The sequence below is a fragment of the Cyanistes caeruleus genome, chromosome 3 (genome assembly GCF_971803275.1).
Source record: "Cyanistes caeruleus chromosome 3, bCyaCae1.hap1.1, whole genome shotgun sequence".
Taxonomy (NCBI): Eukaryota; Metazoa; Chordata; class Aves; order Passeriformes; family Paridae; genus Cyanistes; species Cyanistes caeruleus.
In genome coordinates this window covers 73,212,084-73,235,688 of record NC_141703.1, presented here as the reverse complement: position 1 = coordinate 73,235,688, position 23,605 = coordinate 73,212,084, and the positions used below count along the sequence as shown (strand labels likewise).

Genomic DNA, 23,605 nt, shown 5'->3' with positions numbered 1-23,605 from the left:
ACCTGTTCACCCTTCTGTGCATGAGCTATACAGTGAAAGAGCAGTGATTATTTCCATAGTATCTGTTGAAACTTTGTTTTCCTATTGCTAAATAATAATCAGGTAAGATATTTCCTGGAAAATTTTGCTTGAATAAACTACACCAGAAGAACAAACTGAGTCTGTGTCATTTGATCACCAGTACCTTCAGAAAATATATTTCCTTCTAGAGCAAAGCTTAACCAATAAGGGGATTATTTGGTTGGCAAAATTAATCATACAATTTTGAGCAGTAAAGAAATCCTAGCTTAAAAAATAAGCAAACCAAAACCAACTCTCCAGCTGCTAAATACTTTATTCTTTTTTTACTTCACACACCTGAGCTCTGAAGGCTTGTACAAAATATATAATAAAATAAAACCCCAGTATGGTTTTACAGATCTTAAAACTGCAGCCTTATATTTTTCAAACATTTGTTGTAAATATAAAGAGCGGTAGGAAAATTGCCAGTGTATCTACTAAAAGCACCTAACCTTTTGGATATTATGTTGTTACTGTTGCCATGAGAGTTGGCTTAGATGATTCAATTTTTTGAAGAAATGCCAATTTTATTACAACTCTTTTCAGCAGAAATGTGTCTTGTTTCAGGGAGAAATTCACTGAGAAGTGAACTTCCATTCAAACCTTTTTGCTTTCTCATCCAGAAAAAAACCCCCAACTTTCAGTTCTACCAAAGAGAGGAAAAGCCTACCTTTGACTCCCCCACAGCTAATGGGAATGCACTGAACAAAAGGCCAGAGAGAGAAACAGGAGGAACTACAAAAACACATATTCAAACTTCCCATACTAACAAAATTCAAAATAAAACACATGTAGCAGCCCCAGCAGTGACGGGGAGTGCAGCAATATGAAGAGACGAACATTAGAGGTTGGAATGTAGGCAGCAAATCCTTCCATAGAGGAATGAAGTCCACTGGCACATAGAAGGTGTATGAATGAACTATGGCTTGCAGAACCAGGTCCTGCGAGAAGCTGAGCAGCTTTTACAAGATGCTATCTGAGGGCATCCGGCACTGAGGGGTGGAAACCATGAAGCCCTCAGACAGCATCGTGTAGATTTAGGTCCCTAATGCAATATAAAACATATTTGCTCCTTATTAAGTGACCTGGGAGCTCACTTTGGCTTAGTTTTTTTCCCCAAGCATTTGTTGTTAAGTTAATTAAGCACTTAAAAATAACAGTCTCTCACTTTCCAGAGACTCCACATAAATACTAATCTGTCTTTGTCTAAAGGCCAGATTTTCTGGAAGGGCAAATCAATGCAACTTCACTGACTGAGGATCTGGCCTTAAAAGTCTATCAAGTGCATTAAACCCAGCACAGTGTGACATGTGCCTTGGCAGTAGGATAGTTCTCTGGATTAATATTTGAGGGAAATTTGGCAATTAAAAAAAAAAGCTCTGTTCTGAAGTGCTGCCATTTCTTTAATCAGTGCTGACCACCACCGTTTCTCCTCTTGTGAACTGCACAGTTACAGCTGGGGTTTCGCTGTCGCTCTCCTCCAGCTTTAGGGCAGCGTTGTCCAGGCCGGTGCTGCTGGGCTGCGGCAGGGCCGTGGGTTCTGCCGTCCGAGTAGGAGTGGAGCAGTACATGATGAAGCCCACGATGATGACAACAAAGGACACGATGTAAAGAGCTGAAAACTGGCAGAGGAGAGAAAGAGATGCGTTAAGTCTTGCCTGGTATCAAGAACATGCCAATGCTGCCTTGTTTCAAGGACGTGATGATGCCCTAAGTTTAGCTTTCATATTTTTCAGATTCTGTGCTGCCTAGGTGTGCAGTTTTGAGCTTCATATGAAGTGTTATTGAGATCTCTTCACAGAGTAGGTACACAGAACAATTCCTCTTCTAGTTTGATACCAAGGACAACTGTTACAGGTTTCAGCCCCAAAAGCATAAACAACAGTGGACTGAAGAGAGAAAACAAAGAGGATGTGACTTCATAACCTGAAGCTCTAACTGGACAATTAACCCCAATATGCAGATGGACCAAAACCTATAAAAATGTGAGACCTTGTGACCAGTTTCCCATTTTGTGACCATTTTAGCTCCATCTTGCATGTAGCCTGGCCAGGCCCTTGTACTGCCCAAGGCGTATCCTTTAAAGACTTTCACTAAATACCTACTTTATTCTTAACTCTGTCTAGCCTCTGTTCTAGGTCAGCCTTCTCTAGACATCAGTGAAAGCTACCCTTTCAGGTCTGAAAACTGAAATTCAACAGCTCTATTTACTTAAAGACTTGGGCCACTGGCTGATTTTCTCTGCATCTCATTCCCAAGACTGTTGGACAGGGAGTTTCCTTGGGTCTACATACAAGAATCTTAATAGAGAGAACAAATGGTGTAAACACAGTTATACTGAATGAAAATTCTTTACACACATGAATACTGAAACATTCTACCCATAAGAGAATTTTGATCCAGCACATGCAAGTATTTCAGGTTCTGGCAAGAGATGAATCACTGTGCTATTGCAAGTCACCAGAGCAGCTGGTTCTCTGCACAGATTTCCTAACCATCTGCAGGGCTACATAAGTGCTATTACTGGATCAAAACCAGTTTGCTCTCTACACCAAACAGGTCCTTGAGGGAACAGAGGCTGGGGCTCCTTTTACAAGATAGGCATTTGCAAGCTGTGAAGAGTGGTGAGAGCTAGAATACAAATTGCAGAGGTACATCAGGAACTCTATTGTTCACTTGCCTGTTAAAATTACAGTAATTGCCAAGATTCATCCACCTTGACAGAAAGACAAATACTTACTTCATAATACCAGATTCAGTAATACCAAGTGTTGAAATTATCCACATCCAGGAACGCTTTTCAGCATGTTTATTAAAATCCTCCAAACTCCCTTTGTCAAACCACACTGATTAAACACTAGGAAGAAGGACACAGCATATCCTACACACCTCTATCCTCTATATCCTCAATATCCTCTAACTTCTTTAGCTTTCTTAGACATGCTTGAAAAATATGTTTATCAGGATGAAATGAATGGCAGGACCTAGACAGTGAACTTTCTCCAAAAAAGACTGAGGCACCTACAATTAAGGCATCGCAATTCCTAGCTGGCAGTCACTTGGCTTGGAAGCACTTGGATGGCAACACACAAAAGGAAAACCAGGCTGAAACACAGTAGCCTTGTGTTAAGTGCCCTCCCTCCTCACCTTGGTGGCTGCTTGCCTGGAGGAGCCTGGATCCGAATGTTCGCTCCCCACAGGAGGAAGCATCAAGCTCTGAATAACCCCACCAGAAGCAGCAGGATCCCCTGTGGTCATACCTCTCGCTGACCTGTTCCCAGCTAATGGGCAGAGCCTGGTGTCCAACCACCTGCACAAATTCTCCAGCCTCAGGCCCTGAGTGAGTGTGTGCAAGGACCCGTGGCTGTGCAGTCACAGCAACGGCAGACCCCTCTCACAGCGCAGTGCAGTGCCCACAAGGCTGGAGGTGTCTCTGATCCGGATGAGGCAATTCCGCCAGGAGCGGATACAGTTACCAGGCAGGGTGCCAAAGCTGTTGCAGTGTAGCTGTGACTCAAGGCCTGCCTGTACTTCTGGATTTATTGACACAGGTGAGCATTACCCATGCTGCTCCATCAGGCCTACACTCTCTTTTTTTCTTTTTGAGGAGAACTCAGTGGTTTTTTTCCTGGGTTTTTTTTTTATTTCTTTTTTTTTTTTTTTTTAATTTCAAATATTGCAACAACTTTATTGTTTCAGAGACTGATTTCAATCGTATTTTGTGCAGCTGATACCCTCATTCCCACTGCTGAGCCTAGAGAGTACTTTAAATGTTACTGGAGGTCTGTACCACCATCTAGTGTCTGTTTCTGCAGTATACTCCCTTCTACAGCGATTTATACAACTAATGCATGTGAAGATCTTTTTCAATATCTCTTGAGGGATTACAGGTATCTATATAATGAGTTCATTAGGAAGCACAGCAAGGATTCATTACAGAGTAAAAGGAAAAAAATATTAAAGAGTTCAAAACAGGCATGAAAAATTCACATTTCATTTAAAACGGACATGGCTGGGGCTGAAAAGTTAAGTGAATTAGCAAAAGACTGTGCACAAGTCAAAACTTTATCAATTCCTGGGCCTGGTCTCTGCTGTAGCCACTGATTGTGGTCCTTCCATTTGATTGTTTCAGAGCAGGCTCAAACCATGGCAATTCAGACCTCTCTGTGGCTCTCTCCACTCTACAGCCCAGCCATGCCTCCAGAAGCTTGTTGTGAAGTATCACATGATAACAGGGAATCCAGAGCAATTCCCTGTACTTTTGCTTGTAGATTCCTGTGCCCAGAGTGCTTTTTAATCCAGCAAACATCTTACTTGGTTTTTTTGCCCCGTAGGTAAAGAAACTATATGGTTAACTTGGCAGTAAGATTTTCTGCTGCTAAGAGTCCTGTCAAAATTAGACTCTCTCCATTCCTGGTTATCCCAGGTAACAGGTGAGATAATAACTTATCTCAGATACTCTGATTATGAAAGATGTGGCATTGTTATTGCTCCCCTTTTCGTTACTTCATTGTTTCTAACCCCAGATGCATGTTCCCACTTCAATAAATATCTGAAGTTCTCTCAGCACAATCCCAAAGTCTCTGCCTATTCATTTTTCCTTTTGGTACCAGAATACCTTGCTGTTAGCAATTATGAGATGGCCTGCTCCCAAAAAAACCTCTTCCAAAAATAAGCTAAAAACCTGAAAAATAAAAATTCAGTATATTCCTTCCAAAGCTCTTCTTCCTCTTCACTATTACGAATATAAATTTATAATCACTTCTCGAGTTAAGCTATCTAGGTGTCAAAATCCACATTTGGAAGTGACTTAGAAAGGATTTAATTAGTTAATTTAAGTTAGACCGTAAGTATGGTTTGCTTCCTGCATTCATTTTTAATGGATGCTTTGTAGTTTGGAACCCAAAACAGGGAGGAAAGCTGAGCTAAGAGACTCCTGAAAAGGAAAATCTAGCTGCTGTCAGATTACCATTACCTATCAGCTACCATTACCAGACTCTACACTGCCTTCATTTTCAGAAAACAAATCTGACCTAAAAGCTTCTGGATGAAGAGAAAGCAACCACATGGAATAATACAAATTAAGTTCCTAAGTGAAGTTCACAAGCTTCTCACTCAGTCCTTCCACTCACTGAGCGGCTGACTCAATTACTCCAATTACTTTAATGAGCTAGGTTCTCACAAGTGATTCTGGATGAAAAGTGGAGGCTGGAATCAAATCCTTTTAGCACTGTCATTTAGCTTGATCAGACACTGCCAAAAATATTTAGAGCACAATAAAAGTAATTGCCGGGGGGAGAATGTACAGAATAGTACATTTATCTGTATTTTTTCCAGATCCTTCAGTCTCTCCTTAGCAGCACCTCTAAGACAGCTTGGTTCTCATCCCAATGTTGGTAATGAACAGATTAAACTTCTGAAAGAAAATATTATTTTCTGAAAACCAAACTGGTCCTCTTTCTGACACCTAATGCCTTTCAGGACAGGGCGATTGAAAACCCCTCGCTGGACACCTGGAGTAATGAACCAGATCTAACATACAGTTCCACAAAGGGCTTTCAGTGAAAACTCTATTATTGGAACACCTCAGGAAATCATTTACTATCTCTTAACATTAACTTATTCCTTCAAGTGTAAAATGGTTTGAAAATGGCTCTCTGGCTAATGGTGTGAGGCTCTGTCATTAACTAACAGAACTCCTCCTGACTGACACCTGCCAAAAATGAATGACAGAAGCTGCAGAAATGGGCAGGTGCCAATGACTGTTCCAGGGCTTTCAAGAACATTATGCTTTGTTCATAATTTTGGTGTAGAAACATCACTGAAAGAATGTGAAAGCGAAGGAATGAATGTACTCACCTTGTACAAAAACAGGAAAAGCCCGAAGAAGAGACTGTAGAGATCTGAAGTCAGGATCCCCAGGTTGACGGAGGTTGCACTGGTAACTTTAATCACAACCGGCATGAAGCTGTACAGCCCAAACATGCACAGGGCAAAGGCTGTGAACAGTAGTGCTGTGAAACAAGGGGACAAGTCACTCCTCAGGCACAGAACTATGATTTTATAGAGCACTGATATTCTTCAGATGCTTTAAAACTATGCATTTTTATCTCCTAAAAGATATGGGATTGTATATGTAAGAGAAGCATGGAAGATTACCTTGCATTGCAAGATTTACTGTATTTATACAAGAAAGTCCTACATAACGTAAGAGCAGACGGAAGAAATTTAGAGCCACGCTTATTGATAGCATTTAGTTCTGTTCATGTCAAAATGTGTCAATTTTTCCTGTACTTCATTTTGGAAGGACAACAGAAAAATGATCTTGTGATGTGTTTCAATGACAAGCACAAAGTAATTAAACAGGTTTCATTTTCATTTATTTCAATTTATTTTGAAAAATTATTTCAAGTTATATGTAAAATGCAAAACCTATTTTAATATTCAATCCTGCAGACCCTCTCTATTTGCTGAGCTGCAAATGTTGAAGCAAATAAACTTGTGAAATATAATATTCATGCTGCTTTTTATTCAGAGAAAGAAAGGAAAAGCCCCACCATTGTCTAAATGATTATTTATTTTCCAGTGTTCTGTAATATGCACATTATTTTGTCATAAACATACCAACTTTCCAGTTCCACTGAATTCTCATTAGCTCCCTATGTTCCACAATGGCTCTAGAGTTAGAGAAAAGATATAATACAGTAAAAAATAAAAAAATATCAAAATAGAGAATTCAATTACCAAATATATAAGAAACATTTTGATTTATAAGCCATTCATTTTTTTTGTTTCAAATTTTACTGAGTGATACTAGCTCAAATATCTAACAAGCATGAAAAAAGACAATGAAAATTAAAGTGCCTGAAAGTCAAGAGCACTGTTATTTAATTCTTACGCCTTCTTCACAGGTGTTTTAATCTGTTAGTAATTCAGTTTTATTTTATATACCATTTGAGGAAATTATTGACTATAATGATGAGAAAATGAGGATATATAATTCATCAGACAGACTTAAGTGCATCTAGTCTGTTACTCCAATGTGGTTATTTGTAAGAGTATACATGGCTTCATTTTAGACTTGAGTTTATTATGGACAATCTCCTGCTAACAATTATTTCCTAATCTTTTCCACAGAGAAAATCCATTAAGAAATATATTCCTATGAACAGTCCTCAGCTGATACTGAGTGTCCTCACAAACATCAGCAAAATCAAAAATACAGCCAAGTATCCTACGTGTTCAACTGCAGGAGTTCAGCTTTAGAACTGCTGCAATAGGGGTAGTGCAAATGAAATGGATATAAAACAGAAGCTGATCAGCAACAAAAATCAATTCAAGTGGAAAGACTCCCATATAGGCCAAACAGAGATGCAACAAGGAATTTAATAACATCATTTCAGGGTATACAAGCAATCATCTATAGTATATTCTTAATTAGTTTTAAAATAAATATTAGATCCTTACAGCTGTAGACCGCTGATAATAGTCCCAAACAAGCCCACCATTCCTAGAAACTCCACTCTGCTCAGATTTTTCACAATGTATTCCTCACACACATTAGAAATGGCATACAAAGAAGCACCAAGAAGCACTAAGACATCTCCAATCACCACGTCACTACCTGTACAGAAATATTAATCCACAATAAGGGTAATGCCGCAAACACTTTTTAACTTTCCTTAAAAAAGCAAGCAAGTTTATCTTGAACATCTCTATCTTCCTAGCTCATTCCAGGGGAAGTGGGGGAAGGAAACCCTTCCTTGTGTGTGCAGAGGAGTGTCTGAGCAGGCTCTGCTGCCTGCTCAGCTCACCCTGCACGGTGTGGAGTGAGCTAAACCCAGCATTTACATCTCATCCCAGCCAAGACACTCCTGTATCATCTGGTCCAATCCAACCTCTGCTGACCTCAGGCACTGCAGGGAATTGAGCAAAATCCCTAAAGTTAGAGGGGATGAGAGTTACAGATGCTCACTGCATTTCAAGAATATTGTCCCCAGTTTTGCAGTAAGGCCTGATTCAAGGCTTGCTAAAATCAGTCTATTGATTTTGGAGGGACCCAGACTCAGTTTCAGGTTTATGACATGTCCTAAGTGGGCCCTGTAGCTGGGTGGTTCTATGTGTCCTGCTGCAGCGTATTTATACTGCACATGGGACTCCCTATGCTACAATCACTCATCATTAAATGTCTCTGTGCATCAGCTAAATAACAAGAGGATCACTGCTGTTTAAATCCTTCGATTGGTTTAAAATTTCCTTCCCTAAGCAATCACTAAGAAATTATGTTTAAAATATGAGGGTAAGCAGCAGTAAGGATCCCCAGGTCAGCATATAAAGCACAACTGCCTAATGTCTCAGGGAAATATTCTCCCTCCAAGCTACTTGTACCACATAGCAGTAAAGCTAAACTTCAGTTTGTCCTGTCTTGCCTACAGTAAGGCCCCAAAATAACACCACACAGTCTAATCTCTGTGCTGCCTGATGAAGGCAATGCCCTGAAATTTACCTTCTCTCATACCCTCAGGCTCTGAAAATTCAAAATTCCCATTCAAAATAAGGTCATTATGATATGGGTTGATTTAGGCTTCTGTCATGGAGAAGACAAGACCTGCCCTTATCTGTTGACTCCAGGCCCCAGAGAGGTCCCAGGAATCCTGGCATCCAGCCCCACCTCCTCTTGCACTCCCACAGCAAGCCCCTGTTTTCCAGACTGTGACCCTGGGGACACATGGACCATTTCTGTTGGGTCTGCCAAAGAGAACTCTGAGAAGTCAGCTGTTGTGAGCAAATTTTTATGTGGTACTTGTAGCCAGAGAAAACTGAAAATCAGAGAAGTCTGGCTGCCAGCAGGTAGATATCACATAAACATGACACAGTTTGCAGGGAGAGGCAGCTTCTTCTGCTAAATCTCATGGTCAAAGCGGACAAGCTTTCAGGAATGGGATTTTCCACAACAGCGTCTAATGAACAGCAGCAAAATTTAAGCTTAACACAAGTGGGTTGTTTTGGTTTTTTTAAGGTGGAAGAAATATCCAAACATACAAGCAAAGAAATTCCACAGCTCCCCAAAAAATCAACAACTCCTCTTCCTGGACAAGAAATAAAAATAGCAACATGTTCTCTTTTAAAACAGAACTGTATCTGCTACTATTTCTGCTTTAGAAGTTCCTGTCCACAGCAGGAACCATCTCTCTGCCCTTACCCCGCAGAATAAAGGACTTCTTACCTTCACCGTCCTCCCTCCCTGACAAAATGTCTGCACCCACCATTGTTCCCACACCCAGCAAACAGATGGCAACAGCAAGAAAATGTATCAGCCTGTATCTTGCTCGGAGAATGAACCACGACAAAGCCATCAGCACAGGAATCCCAAAACAGTCCAGGAGCTGTGTGTACAGAAAAATTGTTTGAGTTAGAAACCCACCCCAAATCTGGACTGCAACATCCTGAAAGCAAATGCACAGGATCTTACTTCCAATCATCAGATGTTATGGAAACCTGCAAAGCAGCCCCAGATGATTTGTTTAAGAGAGGGGTGAGACCCCACATTTAACCATTAAAAGCATTTTGCAAGTGAAGGAGGAGCTGGAGCAGGGGTCCACTTTCTCTTGGTAGGAAATCACTGATTTAGAAACTCTTCTAATGATGGATCTAATCAATCTTTGCAGCTTCACAAATGAATGCTAGAATGTTGCTCTGAAACAGCATTGCTCCCTAGGGCTTCATGTACACATGTAAATCTCTGAATTTCTAAAGAAAAAAAAAATTCTTTATTTTTTCTCTTCATGTTTATATATATATTTGCTTCGCTGTTAAACCCACCCATAGAATCACAGAACTGCTTGGATTGGAAGAGACCTTAAAGTTCATCTAGTTCCAACACTTCTGCTATGGGCAGGGACACCTTCCACTCAACCACTCCAACCTGGCCTTGGACACTTCCAAGGATCTTTCACCTATTCTTTAGTACAGGAAGTATCAAGAGTTAGCTGTATACTTAATACAGAAGAATATACACTGCATCATAAAACAGGTATATTCATCTAAAATAACCAAATACCATCAAGACCATTGTGCTAATCATAATTGGTTTAATATTTAATTCAATTAAATAGATTTTGTTTCTGAATTTGTCAAAGGAAAGAAAATGTGTCTTTTCTGACTGTCTCAGTAGAGTGCCACAGAACTACATAAGGGAACAGCCTAGAGCAGCACATATAGTCAACTTCCCAAAGATTCCTCAGAAATTAACTCTCAAATGTCAGCCCTTAAAACTTGGCCTCTTGAAGCCCAAACAAAATATGTCCAGATCAGTAGGACTGGGACATAATCCCTGCAATCAGAGCTCTTAGTTCTTAATGTTCATTTCCAGACTCTGCCTGCCTCAGTGCACCACTGCAGTCAACTTCTGTGCTCTGCCATTGTCCACGAGGGCTTCAACCAAACTTGCTAACATTTTGATGGTAAGTCTGGTTTTACTTGTTCATAACTATACATAGTAAAGTCTTACAAGCATAGTGCTAAGAGTAGCTGTTAAAGATTAAATCCTAACAGTGCCTCTAATCCTTCCATCTATTTGTCTTTGCTCCTTGGATTGCCTACAGCTTGTCCAGTTTGTAAAGTCTATGGAGTGTAAAAATACTTCAGGCTGTATTATCAGGCATTACAACTACCTAAGTCCCAATATGTGATACCAAGTCTTTCAATACACCATGCAATTTCTTTACACCATACAAAATATCACACTGTGACTTTCTGTCTTGTCACAGGTATTGTTCTCTATGTTATCATTAGTCTAGACTCGAGAAAATCTCTAACGTTTCCTTTAAATTTTACTGTTTTGATTAGTATCAAACAACAAGAAATACTACAAGCATTATAAAGCAAAAATTTTAACCCTCTGGTGGTAGACACCTCTTCTACTAATAAGTAAGCTTTTACTTCCATTAACTGAGACGTCAGCATGTAGTCTTCCAACCTCCAAGCAGTTTTTCAACCCAATCAGAAAGAAAGCCTTTAAAAAAATCTTAATTAGGATGTAAGGGAGTAGTACATAATGAGCCAGAAGCTTTTCCAGTAATGCCAGATGGGGAATTGCCGCATCCAGACCAAGAACACACTGTAGAACCACAGCACCATGGTTAGAGGACTTGCAGCCAGGACACACAGGCACCAAATGATGAAGAACACACTCTGGTAATCTCTTCCAGGAGACAATTATCCTCCATTACAGACAGATGAAATCAGATTTCCAACTACTGGATCGTACTTTCCCTTCATCTAGTACATTACAGAGGTCTTCTGCACAGGATCAAGATCAAAGAGGTGCAAAGCAGATGTAATATCACGATGAATTGTATCAATGGAACCAATTAAAATAATAAAGTTCATTTATTGAGGTTTTACAACATTTACAGCAGTACTGTGGTACTGACTACCATTTCCAGTAGAGCCTCTTCAGACTCTCATCTTACTCAATTCTAGCCTGTATTTTTAACAAGGGGGATTTGATTTACCAATGTTTTGACTCAAGCCATATTTTGGCCACACTGTTTATGAGAGGTTTTAAAAGTAGGGTAAATTATTAAAAGATGTTTTAATACATGGTTAATAAATTATCATAGACAGTTGGAGATCATTGGTTTGCTTATAATTGCCAGCTTCAGACAGCTTTGTAAGCAAGAAAGCTCAACTGCTCATTGTGCTGATTCCCCACTAGGCTCCCTCAGGGCAGCCTCCAGCTGAGCCCCAGGAGCACATCCTGTATTTTCTCCTATTGAGGCTAGCACTCTTCCATCAGCTGACAATCTGTCAATAGTTGCCCAAAAAACATTTCTGTCTGAATTATCTACAGAGTGAATGCTAAATGTGCCAAATAACATGTTAAAAACAAACCACAACTATACTGCTTGGTTTTTTTGCTATAGATCACAGAATTATTATCACATATCCTGAGTTGGAAGGGACCTACCAGGATCTTTAGGCCCAATTCCTGGCCATGCACAGGATACCCCAAGGGTCACACCATGTGCCTGTTGTCCAAAAGCTTCTTGAACTCTGTCAAGCTGGTGCTGTGACCACTGCCCTGGGGAGCCTGTTCCAGTGCCCAAACACCCTCTGAGTGAAGAACCTCTCCCAACTTAGCTTCATGCCATAATAGATGGTCAAACTGCAGCACAGTCAAGCCCTGTCACAGGAAAAAAGGATATTGGCAGCAAGGAGTATACTGGCACTGCCTCAGCCACAGCCAAACAGTTCAGTTGTGGACCAAAGTCTTCTTCTGTATTTACCAAAAAATGAGAGCTGCCATCCCACTGTAATCGCCTTAAAAATCTCCAAACCCCTCCAGTAAAATGCTGGTATTTGATAACTAAGGGGAAGCCAGCTCTGCCTCTGTGTCTCTGTGTGTGTGTGAGAGAGAAAATACATGGAAGTTCCTTGCTGAGCTGAAAAGAAATTATCTTTGAAGCTACATTTCATAGTGGTGAGCTGAAGCTCCAGCCAGACATTGTTCAATCATTGAACAATGATTACACTGCGCTTGGGAAGGTGCCATAAACCCCTGTGGTTTTTTTATGGTCCCTGGGCATCCACTAACAGCCAGTAGTGCAGACAGGCCATCAGGCTGGGTGCACTGAACCACAGGTACTGAAGTAGCTGCAAAATTGCTTGCCAAAAACAAAAAGAAAATGCCTTGCACTAGAGGAAATTACGAGCTTTTGGTTTTGTTTTTTTTCCTGTATCTCATATCTGACAATGGTGAGAAACTGGTGTCTTCAGAGAATGTGCAAGAAACCTCAGGACAACAGGCAATTGCAACAAAATCTTAATTACTGAACTGACACAAAGCAGCATCAGTCACAAGGCTACCACAACAGAAAAAGACTCAGAAAATGCTTGAGTTTTTGGCAACTGGACAGGATAATCTATTGTATCTATTCTTTCTTAATTCCTATGAAAGGAATCATGGGAATAGCTTTACTAGTTCTGAGTACTTGGATCAAAGTCCTGGCTTGTTCAGCTGTAAAGTACAAGGTCAAACAGCGTCTCACCAGTTTGATCTTGAGACTGAAACAAGTCACACTTAAAACTTGGATTTCTTAGGCATTACTTGTAAGGAGATTAAAGACCTAATGAGTCATAACACATAAGTATGAACTGGAAATGTGACAAAACAACCCAAGAGACACAACCGATCTTCAGCAGCGCAAAGAAAGTTTACTGCAATTCCCTAAAGGGAGCCCAGACCGCAAGAGCAAGAGTTTATTGCTTTACAGGTAATTCTCTTAAATATTAACCCCTATCACTTTGACTCTGTAAAACACTGACACCTAAACACTCCTTTCCAACAAACAGCCAAGTCTTTATGTTACTTTTTTTTTAGTTTAGGTAAGTGGGACCATGACCCCAGCCACAGGTTCCCATCACTATTAACAGCAGGCATGAACTGGCACAACCTGGACACACTCCCTACTTGCTCATGCAACATCCTCTCCCTTGTTCCCACAGGAGCTGTGAAGTCACACAATGAGTTAACTTGGGCCTGACACAGCTCACCAACAGTACAGCCAAAGGCAGGGTTTACTCCCACTTTGCTCAGTGTTCTGAGTCAGTCTTGGTCCTGCAAGCTCAGGAGGCTGCAGCTGGAGGTAGGAGAAAAGCACTGACTCTTCCAGCAGCTTTTGTCTGTGTAGGGGTGACAAAGAAACCCCAGCTTTAGCCCTTCTGTTTACAGAGCTTTTTCAGAACGTAAGATTTATCCTAATGCAGCATCAAGCACTGGTGTTGCAGAGGATATCTACCATTACTTTATTTGTGCTGACCTTCCTTCCACCTCTTCCAGAGAAGGCCCTGAACTGCCACATCCAAAAGCTGCAAGGCTGGTCCCTCACAGCATGGACAGAAACACCAGCTGGCATTCAGTGTGTCCTCACAGGCAGGGTTACATCTCACAATGCCTACCGCAGCTTCTAGGACCAGGCAAGAGATCCACCTCACTGTCATCAGCAAGAACCTGCACTCAGTGACTGTTATCTGGTCATAAATCTTAATTTTGTGTCAGGAGAAAAAACTGTGTGGCTGTCAGCAAACTCTCAGAAGTGCTTTTATCAAAATAATTAGGGTTCAACTCAAGAGCTGGCACAGGGTAATACCAGTCAATCTTCTCTGCTTCCTGGAAAGGTTTTCATGATACAGGATGCTCTTCCCTGTACTGCAGAGAGAAAATAGATACTGGAAAGTTCTTTTCAGGCTTAAATAGCTTCCATGTCTGTCCTATGAATCTCATTTTAGAAACCAGTCCAAAACTGTAATAAAAGCAACAGTTTGAAAAGAGAGCTCAGTCCTTACCTGCACACTTGTAAGGGTTGTATATTGGTAGGCTTTTACCATCACATAATTGGCTTCAACATCAGCCAGTCCCAGAAAAATATACTTCCACCATTTCTGTTTCAAAATCTGCCAAAGACTGCCACTGCCTATTTAGAAGAAAGCAACAATCAATATTTGTTTCTTTCCAACCAAATGTTGCATGGGAATTTTGCTTTTTAGAGGCATAAATAACATCAAGATTGACTTTGCCTGCCGCTGTTTAAGATACAATAACAGGAAACACAGCCTGGGAGGAGATAATGTAATGGTGAAAACCATAGAAATACTTCCACATGAAGAAAAACACAGCAAGACCAGAGTTGTCTAAAGAGGAAATTAATAAGAATAGGAGGAATACTAAATAGCCTCTGGCAACAAAGCATATTACAACTAAGCTTATTTTTCCTAATATAACACAAAACTTCAAACCAAAGAGCACAAAATGTGAAACAGATAGGAATTATATCAAGTTAAATGCATATTTAACCTTGAAATTAATTTCCATGTGTTGCTATAAAGCAGGAACTTCAAAAACTAGGATGAGTATTGAAGTCTATTTTCTGAAAGGAAAATGTAGAAAGAGAAAACGATGCACCAGAATCTCCCATCCTGTATTTCACATACCAGTCCTAAATGCCAGCATTGTTGTATAAACTAGAAGCAGCAAAGAATAGTTGATGAAACTCTGCAACATTGGAGTATTCACTTGGTATTTTTCTGCCAGGTACTGACTTGTAACAGCAGTCCCACAGATAAACATGGAGAGCACCTGGCCCAGAATTATAGTTTTCCAAATATACCTGTGAACATAAAAGACAAAACAGTAAGCTTAGAATTAAACATTCAAGTTTCTAAAACAATATTTGCTAGTTTTACAGGGAAAATGCCATTTTTCTAGACTGTCACCATGAGTTTTCTACTCCCTCCCAATGCTGTCCTGATCTACAGGTAAGCAGGGTTTTGTGTATGGAGAAGGTCTAGTTTAACCTCAGGACAGCCATGTGGGAAGAGAGGCCAGTTCAAACCACCATGAAGACTGCAGTTACTTGCAAGGATCTTCAAACAAGTCACCTTGGCAGGCTCTACCCAATAACAGGTCCTACTCTTATTATTAGGCATGTTTTGAGTTAAATCCTTTGTCCTCCACTGAATTCCATCCTGACTTTGGTCAACAAAGATCTACAATACGGAGATAAAGCACAACTACCTTCAGGCTCATCTGAGACCTTAGTTTTAGTGAGCTGAGACTTTAAGATGAGCAGTGCTGGAGTATTAATGATAAAATCAAAGAACAGCTCCATTTGAAAGGATCTTGAAAGATCATCTGGTCCAACCTTTCACAGGAAAGGGAGCCTCGATATTTAGTGCCCTGTCCAGTTGCATCTTGCAAACCTCCAGTGATGGGAACTCCACGACATCTCTGCAGAGGCTGTTCCAGTGTTTGCTTGTTCTCACCTCAAAAAAAACCTTCCTTGTAATAAGAATTATTATTATTATAATTAATACTTATTGTGGATTTCTTTCAGTTCTATTACATCATGTTCTGCTTCAACTAAGGATGGAGTTAAGAATGCATTTTGGTTAAGATCACGTTTGCATTTACAGCTCAAGTCCCACCCACAGCCAGCAGAGAATAAAAAAGAAAAAAAAAGCTCATGCTCTTTTAGAAGCAATTCTTCACCAAATGTAAGATGAACTATCCCAGATGCTCCTAGACAAATAGGAGCATGTAACTCTATGTATTTTTATTTTTTTTTTGGCTTTCTCTTTCTCCTGCCAGTGGAGCTATGCAGATTTGTACCACCCCAGCCTCTGCCCATGCACAATATACAGCAACAAGAGCTCAGCCCTGTGCTGTCTGGACAGGTCTGTTAAGCTCACATTTAATCTCTTTACTCTGAAGACTACTGATGACAATTTAACTGTCTGCACAATTGATTAATTTGTTTCAACTCAAATTAATCGAGCCAGGGGAGAAAGGACCCCATTAGGATTCTGCACTGACCCTGTGCCCACATCTCTCCACACTGACTTCTGGTAGGACACCCCTGTGTCAGGCACACCACCTGAGAGTAACACTGGCTGTTTTCCCAAGGTGACTTCAGTAAATACCAGCTCACCCTGTTGTGCAATCCAGCTGCCAGGCAATGAGAAGGGTGTGCTAAATCCAACTACAATCATACAATCAATCCCTCCTTTTGGAAGGGAGGCATCTTCCTTGCACAGACTCTAATGCACCTGCATGAATCCTGTTTTCATTCAGCCTGACACCAAGCTCTTCTGACTTAGAAAATGCTCCTGGGCACATTTTTCTCTCCAAGTCCATTCTGATGAGACAGCAAATCTCTACAAAGTCCAGCCATGCTGTACTTCCAAGAGATTTGAACCCAATGCTTTACTACAGCTTACCTTGCCAATCCCAGGAAGGGTGCACATTCACACTAAGTATTATACACCATGTGACAATCTTGTAAGGTACTATCCAGTCTCATCTGAGTAATTCTTACTGGTGTGTGAAAGAAAAACATTCTCATTTCTAAACAGATTTCTAAATACATATGGGGGGGTAGTGGGTGGCCTTCATCAAAAATAGCAGGAGAAAAATTTGAAGCTACGTAACTTCTGCTATATTTTAACTGATTTCTTTTTCATTTCTTTATATTCTGGTCAATGCTCTGATTGTGCTATTTAGTGAACAAATCAGACACATTCTGGCTAATTATTCTGGCTGATGCAGAAACATATTTTTATGGTCATGTAAAGAATTTAATCAGTTGTAATTAGAACAAATGTGATGTAGGTTAGCTAAAATTTCAAGCAGGCACGGATGCTTGCCCTTTGCCAGCCCTGTGAACTCTGGCTCCTTTGCAGCAGGTAAAATGACAGAAGACCCACTGAAATTCAAAGGAAGATACATGTGCTGAACAACATACACAAATGTGGTTTCAGGCATTTAAAAAAAACACACGTATACTTATTATTCACATAAAGCTTCTTGCCCCAAACCAGCAGATTTTTATTTTTTTTTCCTTCTTCACCATCAGCACAAGAGGAACACAGCAAGCCTTTAGCAGTTCATTGGACTAAACTCACCCTGCACTTGGACTAGCTGGGAGGAGAATGTGGAGGTAGGGATCAGACACAAATAGAGGCATGACTGGACAAAACTGCTGCAATTCTACTAGAACAAAGCCTGTGTGCTGCACAAAATGAACTGCACTCATCAACATGCTACCAGAAGAGGTAAAAGCTGCCTTGGCTGGCAGAAGCCCTGATCTGGACACAAACTCCCCTTCACCTACCTCCTGGGTGTTACCATGGAGAAGGGCAGAAGCACAGGCAATACCACCCCACAAACTTGTTTAAGGAGGCTTGTTTAACATGGACTTCTGTGTGGTAGGGCTTTAAAGACTTTTGTCTAGGATATGAGTTGCAAGGCGCAACTTTGCTCCTCCTGAGCTACAGCACCTTCTCTACAGCAAAGGCCTGGACTCTGCATGCAGTGTTCTGGCAAACTGGATCACAACCATGTTCCAGTGAGAGGGTAAAATGGGGAAAACCTGCTGCCATTCAAATTTGTTAGCAATTGAGTGAGCTGCTTCAACCATCATTTGCTGAAAACCAGACAGACCCATCTGCCCCCTTGCAGTGGAGTAACTCCACTAAGCTGGTGCCCAGCTTTTGTAATAACCAAATTTCCCCAGTTTAAAGTACCTAAGGAATTATCATCTCCTTGAATTTCTGCATTTGGGAAGAGAAGCAGGTCCAGAACCTCCAGAACTGTTTTCTCTATGGTTAGTGCGCTAACAATCATTGCTACTTAGTTAATGTATGTCTTGGCAGTGCTACAGCATTTACTTCTACTGTAACAAAGGCCTCTGACAAAGCAAGCAGGCTTCACCACACCTCATGCCCTTCTCTATTTTTGTCTACTTTAATTCAAGGAGTTTTTTTCTTGCCTGAACAGATTCAAAATGTTAACATCAAAAAACACACAGAAAGACTTAGTCCACCAACAGTGGAAGGCTGCCCTCAAAAAATGTCTTCTGTGAATCCCAAACCGCTCCATACCTGGCAGCTTTCTCAGCTGTGTGTGACAGCCTCTTGCCCTGACTGCTCCACAACACCAGGTGGAAACCTCAGCAGGAAGCAACAATGGTTTCCCTTCACACCATTTGCCAAAACGTCAAAACTGATTTCTTCAAATTGAGAAGACATCACCATGCGCCTGGCATGATGCACTGGGCTCACAGCTTATCTTAAAAAAATACATTTCATCCTCTGTAAAATGAGAGCAAACTTTAAATCCTACTGTTTGCATTTTGCACGACAATTTCTTCTGAGAAAAATGCTTTAAAGACACAAGTTTCCATTCCTTTTGGTATTGATATGAAAATCGATGACAGTGACTTTCTCATTAAAAATTGATTGAGTTTTGAAATATATTAATTATTAACTTTTCCATGCCAGAACTTAATCCTCTCTGGGCTTTTTGGGTTTGTTTTTTTTTTTTAATGCATTGGAGAGGACTAATTCACTTTGGAGTCTCAGATGATGCAAGGTAAGTGGTCTGAAAAGGCCTTTAGTTTTACAGTGGGGGGGCAGGGGGTTATTGTTGGCTTTTAATGCTTGGTAGCAAGCTACTAAGTAATTATTCCTCCCCTCCCTTCAGCCACCCTATCTTAGCTAGCTGTATCTACGGTTTTGAGCAAAACTAAAGTAATTTTGGAACTCTTTAGAGTACGAAAGTTTGCCGCAAAGTGTTCTAAAGTGAACACTGAATAATGTGCAGCTCTCAACATCATGAGAAACTCAGGCTGGCTTTCCTTGGCTCCATGTGAAATGCAGAATAAAAAATACACCAAGATACTAAAATACAAACAGAGTCTATATCGGAGGAAATTAAAGAAAATTTAACACACAGCTAACATCTTTACTGGCAATTAGTTTACTAAATCCTGTCATTTTAATGTGAACTTTTAACTTACATTAAATACAACTTTTCAAATATTAATTTAATTTATTCCAACAATCTAATAATGACATAGCAAAGCCTGGCAACACTGTTCACGTACAGAGTTTACTTGCACTTAGCTTTAACTGCTGAACTCTACCTAAACAGGAGGGGAAGTGACCTTTTAATTTCAATAATCTCACTTTTTCATGCTAGTGGTTAGGAAAAAATTCAGGTTGAGACCAAACCCATATTATAACATACTTAGCAATTAACTAAGAACAATGGAATATATTTTTAAGAACTAGTACCATCAGAAGTTAATTTTTCCATGTTCTGCTTTGAAACTGACGTCAATTTAATTTGCAAAAAGAAAAGCACCAGAAATATATTTTCTAATGTTTCTACTCAAAAAAACTCAAAAAAAAAATCCCACAACAAAACCCAGACCCAGCCTAGTTTATTACAGACAACTATTAAACCTTCCTATGACTCAGAAAAAACTGAAGTGGCTGAGCCTGCTGTCACCTGGAGGAAAAAAAATAAGAAAAAATATCAATTCAGTATCTGAGAAAACACTTTGTAAAATTCAGTGAAAGCTCTTGATTTTCTTTCAAGTACCTTCCATAGACTCTCATAGTGGAACCCTTTGGCAAAACTAATGGCATAGGTGAGGATACTGAACAACTCAACAGGTTTCTGTTTTGCCTTTTGGGTCTCACCTGACTGGCAGGAGGAGTGAAAAGAGAAAAACTTATAACCAAAAGAGAAGATGAGGCTTTGTCCACTGGAATAAGGCTCTGCTTGGCCAGCACACACCATCACGTAGTCCAGCAGCCAGACTACAGCCTGTGAGTACAAGATTGGCAGGAAAGCCAGCACATCCTTGGCTGACAAATCCCATGCAGTAACTACTAGTGACCAAACTTACGGCCCAAAAAAGTCTCTGAAACAGGCACTGGTTTTCCTCCCTAGAGGGAAAGTGAAGCTGTAAGTGGATGGCCTAGAAGTCAGGATGTAGTCCTGCTCTCCTGGAAGGCAGTGCTTCTCAAGCACCAGCTTGGCTGCACAGATTGACAGATTTTTTTTCCCCAAGTTTTCCATGCTTAACTAGTGCTCATGTTTCAAGGGATATGTCTGAACGGGTTTCTATCCTAAGCTGATTCATGGAAAGAGGAAATGGGGATATTGGTCTTTATGGACTCCACACCTCATTTCAGTTATTTTGCTCTATTACCTTCGCTATCCCCGATGACTTGCCCTTCATAACGATGCTGATCGAAGACTACAAAACAGATAAAGTGCGGGGGGAAAAGAATGGAAAACAGAAGAACAAAAAAGCCGAATGCACGTGTTTACGTGTGAGAGCACAGTCCTACTTCAACAGGAGTCAAAACGTCGCTCGCTAATTCCGGGCTCAGCCGAGGCGAGCCTGAGCGCTCCCGCCCAGCAGCCCCCTCAGGCTGCAGCAGCTCGGCGGCGCTCCCGGAGCAGCCCCGGCATCAGAGCGCCCGCTCCCGGGGCAGCGGCCGGAGCTCCCCCGGGCTGCCCTGTGCCGGGCCGGCCGAAGGCTCCGCTCGGCCCCGCGCCCCCCGGCCCGTAACCCCGGGCCCGCACCGCGGCGGCCGCTCCGGCCCAGGCACCCCGCGGCCTCTCCGGCTGCGGAGCGGCCTCCGCACGCCGCCCAAGGGAGCGGCCAGGACGCTTCCCCTCTCCTCCCTTCCCTCCCCCGCTCGGCGGGCGGGGAGGCCGGCGCCGCGCGGCTCCACGTGGAGGCCGGGCACTCACCAGGTGCAGAGCTTGGCCCCGAGCAGCGCCAGCAGCCGGCGCGGAGCGGCGGCGGGCCCGGGCGACGGCTCGGCCTCAGCGGCGGCGGCGGGCGGCGGTGCCCCGGCAGCAGCGGCCGCCGCCTCCTCCTCCATGGCGCGGCGCTGCCCCGGCCCCGCGGCCGCCAGCGATGGAGGGCGGGCGCTGCGCAGGCGGCACCCGGCGGACGGAAGGGACGAGCAGCAGCACCGGGACAGCGGCACACTGCCTCCCTGGCAACGGCCGAGCCCCGCTTTGTGCCCGCCGAGGGGCCGCCCCCGGGAGGGGCACGGCTGCTGCTGGGGCGGGGGGTCGGAGCTCTGCCGGTGTCGGTGCCTCTGGGCGCGCTCCGGCCCCGCGGGCTCCTCCAGCCGCTGGGTGCAGCTGGGATAAGCCAAGGGCTTTAGCAGCGCCGATGCTAAGCTGCTCTCCCGCGGGGCTGCCGGCAGCAGCCCAGCCCGCTGCCCCGCTGCGGGTCCCTGCAGCGCTGCTTTGCCGCCGGCCCCTGCGCAGGCTCCGAGCTGCAGGGCAGGTGGGAGCCTGGCAGCCGCAGCCGGGTGGGTGCGCAGGCAGCTCGGGCGCATCCGCCAGTTAGAGGAGGGAAAGTTACCGGGTACTCCTCAAGTTTGACTTCTCGCGGCTTTCTGCGCAGCCTCGCGGCTTCCAACGATTACAGTCCCGCTTCTTTGCTGCTTCTTTCCCGTGCCTCCGGATTTCCCCCATCCTGCTTGTCTTCGCCCACGTCTCAGGGCAACTCACCTGGAGAACCTGGTGACATTTTGCGTACTTTGGTGGGCTTTTTAGCAGTACTTCTAATGGTGCTCTGTATGTGTCACAGATGATGGAACTGAACCCCCGAGGCGTCTCCAGGAAGAGCAATCTTCGGCCCTCGTCGGGACAAATATTTATCAGTGTCCTGGCTGTGCCGGCAGGAAGGATTTTCTGCCACAAGAAACTCTACCCTCAGCTGTTCCCCGCAGAGCACCACGATTTCATCTTCCTCCCCCCAACACCGTAATATTTTTTTTTTCAGACGTGTTTTTTTTTTTTTCTCTTTCGTAGTTCTCTCACTTAAATTGCGTTTATTTCCCCATGCTACTACTCAAATTCATCCTCGTGCGATTAGATTTAGGAGACTTAAAGAGGCATTACTGTGCCGTTTCCAGGTTATCTTTATAATTCCATGTACCTGTCGTTAATGAAGGTGAATTTTAGTCTCCCCCTTCCCCAAGGGCCTAGGCCCAAATACTCACTAAGGTATTGGCTACATGGGAGAGGACCCCAAATACCCTCTTTGACTCTGTGATGCCGTAATGTTAGACGTTATTATGAAAGAAAAGCTGTATAATTATATGTTTTTAAAGCATTAATAAATATACTTCTATATTTATAATATACATACCCATTTCTCTATTACACTGAGATTTTATGTATTTTTCCTTTGCTTGTATAACAGAATAGTTTGCTGGAACTTTAATCTTGAATTCCTAATAAATTAAAAACATAAATTTTGAATTCTCTAATAAATCCAATAAAAATCCTGCTGTGACTCCTGCAAGAAATCAGTCAAGATTAGTCTCAGTGTTATGATAGGTATGAATCAGGTTGTGCTGGTCCTGATTCTTCAAAGCCTAAACTAACAAAAAGTTTAAAAGAAGGAGACTTATCAGACTCTGTGTATTTAGTCATATCTGAGTTGAGCAACTGTGGTACCATTATCTTCACATTTAATTTTATTCATCCTATGTCTGCAATCTGCTGCCAGTTTTCCAGAGATGGGAGACCATGTCTTCGGTGCTCTTTGTCTCCATTTAAGCTCAGCTTTTGGGATTCCTTGCTACAGGCCAGCTGCAGCAGCCTCACTCCAGAAGGACACTACCAGGCCAGAGCTTTACCCTGGAGCTGCTCAGCTGCAGAAAGATTGCAATGCCAGAGGGGTATCTATGAATTCTAAAAATATGAAACAAAATAAAAAGTTTAAACAGGCTGGGATCTCTTTTTAATTTAAATTTTAACAACAACAACAACCACCCAAAAAAACCCCAGCAACAACAACTGTTAAAGTGCCCTCTGTTAGACTTTGGGGGCTAAGTTCACTGCAAAGTGTAATAAACTTCACCATGGTAGGAAATTTTTATGGCTTGTGGACAACATGGCCATGAATGCAGAGATATCTGAGATAAACATGACTTCATGTTCAGCTACTCCTGCTTCAGGCTGCAGCTTTACTAAATTCAGGGTCCGTCTCAGGTGTGATTGTGGCTGTAGGTTTCTGGATCTTTGTTGTCCCCTTTGCTGCCTCATGCCAGTGCAGAGATGCCAGCAGTGTGTGCCAGCCAAGCTGACCGGTGCTGCAGACACCCTTCATCCAGCCCAGAACTGATATTTCCCCTTCCCTGTGCCACCCCACCAGCA

The 23,605-nt window shown here is 42.3% G+C and overlaps 1 protein-coding gene and 1 long non-coding RNA gene across 3 annotated transcripts; one reads left to right on the top strand and one right to left on the bottom strand.

Moving 5' to 3' along the window:
• Nucleotides 1–316: 316 nt before the first annotated feature.
• On the bottom strand, nt 317–22,124 carry SLC35F2 (solute carrier family 35 member F2). 2 transcript variants are annotated; one of them, XM_023920147.2, is made up of 8 exons: nt 21,801–22,124; nt 15,055–15,230; nt 14,410–14,537; nt 9,287–9,446; nt 7,528–7,684; nt 6,685–6,737; nt 5,920–6,074; nt 317–1,682 (listed from the first exon to the last, which is right to left on the bottom strand). In XM_023920147.2, exons 1-8 carry the CDS (start codon nt 21,911–21,913, stop codon nt 1,464–1,466), a joined length of 1,161 nt encoding a protein of 386 aa, XP_023775915.1. In that variant the 5' UTR covers nt 21,914–22,124; the 3' UTR covers nt 317–1,463. The 2 variants fall into 2 exon arrangements, with proteins under 2 accessions (XP_023775915.1, XP_086738072.1); XM_086881946.1 differs by lacking the exon at nt 21,801–22,124 and adding an exon at nt 21,173–21,334.
• On the top strand, nt 13,618–19,761 carry LOC147654250 (uncharacterized). The gene is made up of 3 exons (XR_015284784.1): nt 13,618–13,709; nt 13,904–15,378; nt 17,475–19,761. It is a non-coding gene; the product is annotated as an uncharacterized LOC147654250 (long non-coding RNA).
• Nucleotides 22,125–23,605: the final 1,481 nt, after the last annotated feature.

Bases quoted from the DNA above. Each gene is read 5' to 3' on its own strand.
- SLC35F2 (XM_086881946.1), bottom strand. From the start codon at position 21,306: ATGGAGGAGGAGGCGGCGGCCGCTGCTGCCGGGGCACCGCCGCCCGCC. The intron at 14,538-15,054 runs GTATGTGAAATA...TCTTCTAAATAG, and splicing joins AATGCTGGCATTTAGGACTG to GCAGTGGCAGTCTTTGGCAG. The intron at 6,075-6,684 runs GTATGTTTATGA...CTTGTTTCACAG, and splicing joins TCAGTGGAACTGGAAAGTTG to CACTACTGTTCACAGCCTTT.